We start from the raw sequence: 11,466 nt of genomic DNA on the forward strand, positions 1-11,466 counted from the left end.
TATTTTATTAATAAATAAAATTTATAAATATAAATTTCTATTCTAAAATTATAATATGCATCGGTCAATAATTTGTTTGTGAGTCAAACATCTAAAAGTTTAATGTTATGTATGATGTCACTAAGATCATTCTTGGTGTCAGTATTATGTCCAAAATACTTTTCTTTCTTTTGGTTCCAAAATATGCCACCTTAGCTCCCCAAAAAGCCTGCCGCATGTGCGCCCCCTTAACCTCCTTTATACTTGAGGCCAAGCTCGCTCGCAGACGCTAGACAGTCCTCGTTCAGAGAGAGAGAGAGAGAGAGAGAGAGGCGGAGAGGGAGAATGGCCGAAGCCACACCTTCCAAGCTGCTCCACCTCTTACAACTACTCCTGCTCTGCATCTCCGCCAGCGAGGTCGCATCCGCCGCCTCCTCATCCGCTGATTTCATCCGCTCCTCCTGCGGCACCACCACGTACCCGGCCCTCTGCGTGAAGCGCCTCGCCGCCTACGCCCCCTCGGTCCGGCGCAGCCCCCGGGAGCTGGCCCGGGCAGCCCTCACCGTCAGCGCGGACCGGGCCCGCTCTACCTCCGCCTTCGTGGCCCGGTTCTCGGCCGGCGGGAACAAGGCGATCAAGGCCCGGGAGGCCGGCGCCATCCGGGACTGCCTCGAGAACATGGCCGACAGCGTGGACTGGCTCCGGCAGTCGGCCCAGGAGCTAGGCCGGCTCGGCCGGCCAGGATCGGCCGGGTTCATGTGGCACCTGAACAACGTCCAGACCTGGAGCAGCGCCGCCCTCACCGACGAGAACACCTGCCTCGATAGCCTGTCCCAGAACGGCTCTCGCACAGCAAGGGAGGCCATCCGTAAAAAGGTGGTCGAGGTGGCCCAGCTCACCAGCAATGCTCTCGCCCTCGTGAACCGGATCGGCCCCAAGCATTGAACCGGCTCCGTTGGAATGTGTCTCTGCAACTATGATCTCCCTAGCTAGCTGCTGAAATGGAAATTAATATATGCTACTCCGTCTGTCTTGTTGTGTTTCTGTTGCTGCTTGCTTAATACATACTTGTTCTGTTTCAGTTAGAATGAGTATGTTGAGGTAGTAGAGTGTATAATATACAACATTATGGTTTTAGGATCTGAAGTTTATCAAATGGATGGTCTCTCTCTCTCTCTCTCTCTCTCTCTCTCTCTCTCTCTCTCTCTCGTAAATCAAATTGAATGGATGAGCCAGTAGTAGGTTTGTCCATAAGGAGCTTTGACCTCTGAAGGCAAAAAGGTTGGTATGTTGCTACGACTGTTACGGGGCTTCGCTTCGGTATTGATGCTGGTGTTCTCGCTCGATCACTAAGACAGTTACTCTTACTACTTTCTCCCTTCAGTTGACCACCTTTCTTAGGAGTGGTTATGGTTTTTCTTTTTCTTGGTAGAAGGAGCTCTAATAGGCCGAGGCCGAAGCTCAATTCTTTTCTTTCAGAGTCTTCGAAAGAGTGGGAACAAGAGGACGAGTGGAACATTGGTCATCTTCTCTTCTTGATTTCTGACCAATTTAGTGCTAGATTAGAATAAAAGACATCAAGTTGGCTAGGCTCTGAGTCAATAAAAAAGCATATCACAGCAAGTCACTAACCCCAAAAAATCAAAAAGAGCTTGATACTTTGTGTGAGATGGTTAGGGGGATCACCACCGCCCCATCAATTCTCTGCGCTTGCTCGTATTCATCCACTGCCTTCGTTTGCTTTAGCTTTTCCTTTCGGATCGCTTTCCACTTGTAGTATTTTTTGTGGGGTCGCCACTGCACCGCAGTTCACGCCGGGTGTTCTGCCAACAATAGGATGCCGCATAAAGGCCCTTCTCCTACCCATCCTCACGGTGCCAAAAGTTTGGCTTCTCACCATCCAGCAATAGCAACATTCACCAGTTCCAATTCGGCTTAGAAGGAATCCAAGGAAGGAATTTATTCAAAGAAAATCAGATAAACAATTCCTGTTTCTGGTCCTTCTCAAACCAACAAACTCTAATAGTATTATTTTATTCTTTTATGGACGCAATCCGAGACTTTGTGGCAGGGCCAGGCTAGCCGCAGCCTGACCAGTATCTGGCCAACTACTTTCTCTGTTTCTCAAAATGATCTCTGCCCAACTAAAGTGTGAACGAGAGTGAGTGGGAACCAACCTTCTCCATTAATTGGCAGTAACTAATTAAGTCTGAAAATAGCTGTTCAAATAAGTATCCATAGAAATTAAATATTTCTCCCCTGGTTGCTGTCTTTAAAAGAAGAATTCAATGGCTATCTTGGACCCACAACTGCTCTTGTCGTTGGTCCTGTACCATCTCTAAGCCACAGAAAGCTGGAAGAGACTGGTAAAAGAGAAAAAAGTTGTTATAGCCCAAGCCCAAATCCAATTGAGAAGATCCAAGCCCATTTAAAATAAAATAAAATAAAAACAAAAATAGGGGAATCGGGAAGAAGACTCCCGGTAGGAGTCTTCTTCTCCGATTAAACCACCATGATCAGGAGTCCTAGGACGATCAGGAGTCCTAGGACTCTCTATAAAGAGACCTCCCCCTTCCTAAGAGACCCCCACCGGTCTTTTTCTCCTCCTTTCCTCCCTAATTCCTCCGATTGAAGCCGCGGCCCTTGATTCATGCTCACCGCGATTTCTCGCCGGCGGGATCACTGGAGGCCGAGGTAAGCTTTCCTCCTCTTCCTCTCTTCTTTCTTCTTCTTCCCGTGCCTCTGTGCATGACTGCCGGCGACGGGTGTCGTCGGATTTTATTGGAGAAGGGACCCCTATTTGGTCTCTTCTTCCCTTTGATTTTCTGGCACCGACGATCACTGCCGACCGCCAACCTTGCCTCTTCGAACTCGAGAGAGTTACCCCCCTCTGCCGCCGGTTTTCGCCGTGTTGGCCGTGGCCTGAATGGTCGGTCAAGGAATTTCGGCCAGGAAGGAGCCCGAGAGAAAAGAAAAGAAAAGAAAAAGAAAAGAAAAAGAAGAAAAAGAAGAAAAAGAGAAAAAGAAAAAAAGAGAGAGAGAGAGAAAGAGAAAGAGAGAGAGACTTTCTCTCTCTTCTCTCTCTCTTGGATTTTTAGGATTTATGGAATTAAATATATATATATATATAAATAATAATAATAATAAATAATAATAATAATAATAATAATAATAATAATAATAATAATAATAATAATAATAATACAAGAAGACTTTCCATGGATCAATCCAAAAATCCTGGATATTGTCATCTAGTCGATCCATGTGAAGACATTGGATTTTAGAAAATTTTATTTTTTTAATTCAATGAAATTTTGATCAAAAATATGATTATTGACATATCAGATCCGGAGAAGGATTTTCAAGATTTCTAGGATCTCTAATTTGGATTTTCTTTTGAAGTAAGTAGTGTTTACTTTTATTGAATTTATCTGGTAAATTATAAACTCTGAATTATATAAATTCATGGCATGCTTGTGATTGAAAATATTTATTGAAATTAATTGTGATTGAAAATAATTGTTAAAATTATTTATGATTGAAGTTATTTGTTGAAATTATTTATGATTAAAGTTATTTGTTGAAAATTATTATGATGATGTATGATCATAAAGAATGATATGATTTAATTTGGCTCGAATATCATCTTTTTTATATTATTTTCGAAATAATACATGAATTGAAAGATGATATGAATTGACAACCTGACTATGTAAAAGATCCCGCCAATGGGGGCATATACATTGGCAATTGATTTGTCTTGAGAATTTATGTCGCCAGCGAGACCAAGGACATGTTTCCTAGAGACCAGCGACAAACCGCCAGCAAGACTAGCAGTTCCGAAGGACTTGCTGCCAGATGATTCGCAGCCTACCGTAAGAAGATACACGGTATTATGACCCTGCCACAGGAAAAATGTGGTCATAGTCATGGTTGGTAAAAAGAACTTAAGAAATTTAATGAATTTAAGATGATAAGCATAAGTTGAAATTATGATGAATTGAAATTTTATATATGATTGATAGTGTGATGAATTAAATTATGAATTCATGAATTTACATATTGATTTTCTGATTATCAGTAAATCGATATGTATAGTATTATTGTCTGATTTATTCAGTTAAAGGTATACACTGCTTACTGGGCTATTTAGCTCATGATGAGTTTTATATTTTTCTTTATAGATCCAGAAAATTAGCATGATGCGGGATTTTGATTGGGAGAGTGATTAGAGATGGAGTTAGCTCATTTGATTTAAGATTTTTTCAGAATTGATGCAAGACTTTTATTTTAAGTGTTGACTTTTATTTTAAGTGTTGACTTTGTCAGACAATTATTTTTTTTTTGGACGCTAAATTTTGATTTGTTATTTGAACTAAGGTTTGATTGTTAAAAATTGAAAAATTATTTAACTTTATGTGTAAGATATCATGATGAGATGTCTTGCATGCTTATGAAAAAAGTTTCTTACTAGTATGTGGCGGTTGCCATGATCTTCGACTCACAATCTCAGATCGGAGGCGTGATAATTAATAAATGTTATAGCCCAAGCCCAAGCCCAATTGAGAAGACCCAAGCCCATTAAAAAAAAAAAAACAAAAACAAGAACAGGGGAACCGGGAAGAAGACTCCCGGTAGGAGTCTTCTTCTCCGATTAAACCACCGTGACCAGGAGTCCTAGGGCTCTCTATAAAGAGACCTCCCCCTTCCTAAGAGATCCCCCATCGGTCTTTTTCTCCTCTTTTCCTCCCTAATTCCTCCGATTGAAGCCGTGGCCCTTGATTTGTGCTCACCACGATTTCTCGCCGGTGGGATCACCAGAGGCCGAGGTAAGCTTTCCTCCTCTTTCTCTCTTCTTTCTCCTTCTTCCCGTGCCTCTGCGCACGACTGCTGGCGACGGGTGTCATCGGATTTTGTCGAAGAAGGGACCCCTGTTTGGTCTCTTCTTTCCTTTGATTTTTCGGCACCAGAGATCACTGCCGACCGCCGACCTTGCCTCTCCGAACTCGAGAGAGTTGCCCCCCTCTGCCGTCGATTTTTGCCATGTCGGTCGTGGCCTGAACGGTCGGTCAAAGGAGGAGACCTGCCAGTCCCCTGTTTCAGCCAGGAAGGAGCCCGAGAGAAAAGAAAAGAAAAGAAAAGAAAAGAAAAAGAAAAGAAAAAGAAGAAGAAGAAAAAGAAAAAAAAGAGAAAAAGAAAAAAAAGTGTGAGAGAGAAAGAGAAAGAGAGAGACTTTCTCTCTCTGCTCTCTCTTGAATTTTTAGGATTTATGAAATTAAAAAATATATATATATATATAATAATAATAAATAATAATAATAATAATAATAATAATAATACAAGAAGACTTTCCATGGATCAATCCAAAAATCCAGGATATTGTCATCTAGTCGATCCATGTGAGGACATTGGATTTTAAAAAATTTTATTTTTTTAAGTCGATAAAATTTTGATCAAAAATATGATTATTGACGTACCAGATCCGGAGAAGGATTTTCAAGATTTCTAGGATCTCTAATTTGGATTTTCTTTTGAGGTAAGTAGTGTTTACTTTTATTGAATTTATCTAGTAAATTATAAATTTTGAATTATATAAATTCATAACATGCTTGTGATTGAAAATATTTATTGAAATTAATTATAATTGAAAATAATTATTGAAATTATTTATGATTGAAGTTATTTATTGAAATTATTTATGATTGAAGTTATTTGTTGAAAATTATTATGATGATGTATGATCATAAAGAATGATATGATTTAATTTGGCTCGAATATCACCTTTTTATATTATTTTTGAAATAATACATGAATTGGAAGATGATATGAATTGACAACCTGACTATGTAAAGGACCCCGCCAATAGGGGCATATACGTTGGCAATTGATTTGTCCTGAGGATTTATGTCGCCAGCGAGACCAGCGACATATTGCCTGAGAGATCAGTGACAAACCGCCAGTGAGACTAATGGTTCCGAAGGACTTGTTGCCAGATGATTCACAGCTTGCCGCAAGAAGATACGCGGTATTATGACTCTACCACAGAAAAAATATGGTCATAGTCATGGTTGGTAAAAAGAACTTAAGAAATTTGATGAATTTAAGATGATAAGCATAAGTTAAAATTATGATGAATTAAAATTTTATATATGATTGATAGTGTGATGAATTAAATTATGAATTTATGAATTTACATATTGATTTTGTTATTATCAGTAAATCAATATGTACAGTATTATTGTCTGATTTATTCAGTTAAAGGTATACACTGCTTACTGGGCTATTTAGCTCATGATGAGTTTTATATTTTTCTTTATAGATTCAAAAAATTAGCATGATGCGGGATTTTGGTTGGGAGAGCGATTAGAGATGGAGTTAGCTCATTTGATTTAAGATTTTCTCAGAATTGATGCAAGAATTTTATTTTAAGTGTTGACTTTGTCAGATAATTATTTTTCTTTTGGACATTGAGTTTTGATTTGTTATTTGGACTAAGGTTTGATTGTTAAAAATTGAAAAATTATTTAACTTTATGTGTAAGATATGATGATGAGGTGTCTTGCATGCTTATGGAAAAAGTTTCTTATGAGTATGTGGCGGTTGCCATGATCTTCGACTCACAATCTCAGATCGGGGGCATGACAATTAATAAATGTTATAGCCCAAGCCCAAGCCCAATTGAGAAGACCCAAGCCCATTTAAAAAAGAAAAAAAAAACAAAAACAACAACAGGGGAACGGGAAAGAAGACTCCCGGTAGGAGTCTTCTTCTCCGATTAAACCACCATGACCAGGAGTCCTAGGACGATCAGGAGTCCTAGGGCTCTCTATAAAGAGACCTCCCCCTTCTTAAGAGACCCCCACCAGTCTTTTTTCCCTCTTTTCCTCCCTAATTCCTCCGATTGAAGCCACGGCCCTTGATTCGTGCTCACTGCGATTTCTCGCCGGTGGGATCACCAGAGGCCGAGGTAAGCTTTCCTCCTCTTCCTCTCTTCTTTCTCCTTCTTCCCGTGCCTCTGTACATGACTGCCAGCGATGGGTGTCGCCGAATTTTGTCAGAGAAGGGACCCCTGTTTGGTCTCTTCTTCCCTTTGATTTTTCGACACCGACAATCACTGTCGACTACCGACCTTGCCTCTCCGAACTCGAGAGAGTTGCCCCCTCTGCCACCGATTTTCACCGTGTCGGCCATGGCCTGAACGGTCGGTCAAGGGAGGGGACCTGCCGGTCCTTTGTTTTGGCCAGGAAGGAGCCCGAGAGAAAAGAAAAGAAAAGAAAAGAAAAGAAAAAGAAAAGAAAAAGAAGAAAAAGAAGAAAAAGAGAAAAGAGAGAGAGAGAAAGAGAAAGAGAGAGAGACTTTCTCTCTCTGCTCTCTCTCTTGGATTTTTAGGATTTATGGAATTAAAATATATATATATATAATAATAATAATAAATAATAATAATAATAATAATAATAATAATAATAATAATAATACAAGAAGACTTTCCATGGATCAATACAAAAATTTTGGATATTGTCATCTAGTCGATCCGTGTGAGGACATTGGATTTTAAAAAAAAATATTTTTTTAATTCGATAAAATTTTGATCAAAAATATGATTATTGATGTACCAGGTATGGAGAAAGATTTTTAAGATTTCTAGGATCTCTAATTTAGATTTTTTTTTTGAGGTAAGTCGGGTTTACTTTTATTGAATTTATCTGATAAATTATAAATTTTGAATTATATAAATTCATGGCATGCTTGTGATTGAAAATATTTATTGAAATTAATTGTGATTGAAAATTGTTGGGTATAAAATACCCACGGCCGAAGTTCTCAGCGGGATTAGCTCTTGCGAGCTCAGCCCGGGCCCCTACGGGAGCCGGGCTTCGTCGCCAACGTCAACCACCGATAAGATCCGCCCGGACTCCTACGGGAGCCGGGCTTCGCCCTCATCTCCAACGGCTACAGACAGACTTCGTCCGGACTCCTACGGGAGCCGGACTCCGCCGACAACTTCAACCACAAGTAGACTCCGCCCGGACTCCTACGGGAGCCGGGCTCCGTCCTCAACATCAACTGCTGGTAAGCCCTGTCTGGACTCCTACGGGAGCCGGACTTCGCCTTTGACATTAATTGCAAGAAGACTCCGTCCGGACTCCTACGGGAGCCGGGCTTCGCCCTCATCTCCAACGGCTGCAGACAGACTTCGTCCGGACTCCTACGGGAGCCGGACTCCGCCAACAACTTCAACCGCAAGTAGACTCCGCCCGGACTCCTACGGGAGTCGGGCTCCGTTCTCAACATCAACTACTGGTAAGCCCTGTCCAGACTCCTACGGGAGCCGGACTTCGCTTTTGACTTTAATTGCAGGAAGACTCCACCCGGACTCCTACGGGAGCCAGGCTTCGCCCTCATCTCCAACGGCTGCAGACAGACTTCGTCCGGACTCCTATGGGAGTCGGACTCCACCAACAACTTCAATCGCAAGTAGACTCCGTCCGGACTCCTACGGGAGCCGGGCTCCGTTCTCAACATCAACTGCTGGTAAGCCCTGTCCGGACTCCTACGGGAGTCGGACTTCGCCTTTGACTTTAATTGCAGGAAGACTCCGCCCGGACTCCTACGGGAGTCGGGCTTCACCCTCATCTCCAACGGCTGCAGACAGACTTCGTCCGGACTCCTACGGGAGCCGGACTCCACCGACAACTTCAACCGCAAGTAGACTCCGCCCGGACTCCTACGGGAGCCGGGCTCCATCCTTAACATCAACTGCTGGTAAGCCCTGTCCGGACTCCTACGAGAGCCGGACTTCGCCTTTGACTTTAATTGCAGGAAGACTCCGCCCGGACTCCTACGGGAGCCGGGCTTCGCCCTCATCTCCAACGGCAGCAGACAGACTTCGTCTGGACTCCTTCGGGAGCCGGACTCCGCCGACGACTTCAACCGCAAGTAGACTCTGCCCGGACTCCTACGGGAGCCGGGCTCCGTCCTCAACATCAACTGCTGGTAAGCCTTGTCGGGACTCCTACGGGAGCTGGACTTCGCCTTTGACTTTAATTGCAGGAAGACTCTGTCCGGACTCCTACGGGAGCCGGGCTTCACCCTCATCTCCAACGGCTGCAGACAGACTTCGTCCGGACTCCTACGGGAGCCGGACTCCGCCAACAACTTCAACCGCAAGTAGACTCCGCCCGAACTCCTACGGGAGTCGGGCTCCGTCCTCAGCATCAACTGTCGGTAAGCCTTGTCCGGACTCCTACGGGAGTCAAACTTCGCACCTGATTTTGATTGCAGGGGACTCCGCCCAGACTCCCACAGGAGCCGGGCTCCGCCCATGACTCCAACCGCAAGGAGGACTCTGCCCGGACTCCTACGGGAGCCAGACTCCGTCATCAGCTCCGACCGCTGCCGAACTTCAGCCGACGGATCTGCACTCCCTGGCAGGCCACAATAACGGACAACACTGCTCCACTCCCCGCGGCGAACCCTACGCAGCTCCATTACTCCCTGATAGGCCGTATTAACGGCCATGATTCTGCTCCACTCCCTGTGGCGGATCCTGTGTGATTCCACCATTCTCTGACGACCACGACAGCGGACGCCGCTCCACTCCCCGTAACTGACTCCACATGGCAAGCCACGGCCATAGCCACGCTCCCATTCTACTACCCTCCGCAATAAATTCCTCCTGACTCTGGGCGGCCCACTACCAGACGGTTACAGGCGTCGCCATCAATTTGTTGCCCCCTCCGCCTATAAAAGGGGGCCCCAGATACGTTATTCAATAAGCTCTCATCTTTCATCTAAAAACTCTGCTAAATTCTCCATTCGAGCACTCCATTCTTGTTGAGGCAGAGAACTGACTTGAGCATCGGAGGGTCTTGCCGGAGCAACCCCACCTCTGGTTTAGACTTCCTTTGCAGGTCCCGGCGGCGACCGCGACTTCCTCGACTCCAGCTTCTCCGGCGCAAGCAGATTTTTGCACCAACAGGATTGGTGCTAGAGGAAGGGTGTGTCTTCGCAATACCCTTGTTCTTAAAGGAGCGCTCAACGGATCCACCTCCAGTCATCTTATCCGGCACCCACTCCTCCTTTCCTCATCTGATGCTTTCTCGCGAGACATTCGCACAACTACCTCCGACTATGGTCGCCGACAAGGAGTGGCCGGACGATCGGCCTCTATCGGATTCCATCAACACCATTTCGGGGGGATCCAAGTGGGAGGCAACCAACATGCCGGCTGTATCCCCCAAGCGGCAAAAGGTTGAAGAACCCATAACCTTTACCGAAGAAGACACCCAGGGAGTCCAATTCCCTCATAACGACGCAGTCGTAGTTTCCTTGAATATAGCAAATTACGACGTTCGTCGCATTCTTGTCGACAACGAAAGTTCGGCCGACATCTTGTTCTACGATGCCTTTTCAAGAATGTCTGCTCTTGACAGTCATCTGAGGTCGATTTGCTCCCCCCTGGTAGGGTTTACCGGTGACGCCATTCCGACGGAAGGAATGATAACTTTGACTGTGGCCGTGGGTCAATATCCAAAGCAATCCAGGGCTCTGGTGAATTTCTTGGTGGTGAAGGTGCCATCCGCCTACAATGCAATCCTTGGCCGACCCGGCCTCAATGCCCTCCGAGCTGTCGTTTCGACCTACCATTTGAAGTTGAAGTTCCCCACCAACCAAGGGATCGGAGAGGTCCGGAGAGACCAAGCCCTGGCCAGACACTGCTACAACATCGCCTTGCAAAGAAGCGATCAGGCTGACCCCTGTCCCATCGATGGACTCGATGCTCGCGATGACCTCACCGAAGAAAGGGGCAGCCCAATCGAAGATCTGGTACCAATCCCTTTGAATGATGGAAACGCGGAGCATGTGGCGCTAATTGGCTCCAACCTGGGGGAGGAGGTGCGGACGCGCCTTATTGATTTTTTACGAAGGAATGCGGACATTTTTGCTTGGGTTCCAGCGGACATGTCGGGGATTGACACGAAAGTCATGGAGCATCATCTGGCTGTCGATCCAAAGCATCGACCGACGAAAGAAAAAATCTGGAGTCATGCCCCAGAGAGGCAGAGGGCGATAGCCGAGGAGGTGGATAAGCTCCTCAAAGCCGGATTCATTAAGGAAGTCAATTATCCTGATTGGATTTCCAATGTTGTTCTGGTCAAAAAAGCAAATGACAAATGGAGGATGTGCATAGACTTCAAAAAGCTGAATAAGGCTTGTCCAAAGGACAGCTACTCCATTCCCAGAATCGACCAACTGGTGGACGCGACCTCAGGCCATGAGCTCCTCACCTTTATGGATGCGTTCTCCGGCTATAATCAAATTAGAATGGCATCGAAAGATGAAGAAAAGACAGCCTTCATCACTAATCGCGGCCTTTACTGTTACAGGGTCATGCCTTTCGGCCTCAAGAATGCGGGCGCAACCTACCAACGGTTGGTGAACAAAATCTTCAAAGAGCAGATCGGCCGAAACATGGAGGTCTACGTG

General features: G+C 44.8%; 1 protein-coding gene across 1 annotated transcript; it reads left to right on the forward strand.

Annotated features, from left to right (window-relative positions):
* The first annotated feature begins 235 nt into the window (after positions 1-235).
* LOC105052037 (pectinesterase inhibitor 9) lies at positions 236-1,119 on the forward strand. The gene has a single exon (XM_010932728.4). The coding sequence runs from the start codon at positions 325-327 to the stop codon at positions 922-924; it is 600 nt and encodes a 199-aa protein (XP_010931030.1). The 5' UTR covers positions 236-324; the 3' UTR covers positions 925-1,119.
* Positions 1,120-11,466: the final 10,347 nt, after the last annotated feature.

Source organism: Elaeis guineensis, chromosome 16 (assembly GCF_000442705.2).
Source record: "Elaeis guineensis isolate ETL-2024a chromosome 16, EG11, whole genome shotgun sequence".
Lineage (NCBI taxonomy): Eukaryota > Viridiplantae > Streptophyta > Magnoliopsida > Arecales > Arecaceae > Elaeis > Elaeis guineensis.

What these genes read in the sequence shown, in the direction of transcription:
- LOC105052037 (XM_010932728.4), top strand. Translation starts at nt 325, where the DNA reads ATGGCCGAAGCCACACCTTCCAAGCTGCTCCACCTCTTACAACTACTC.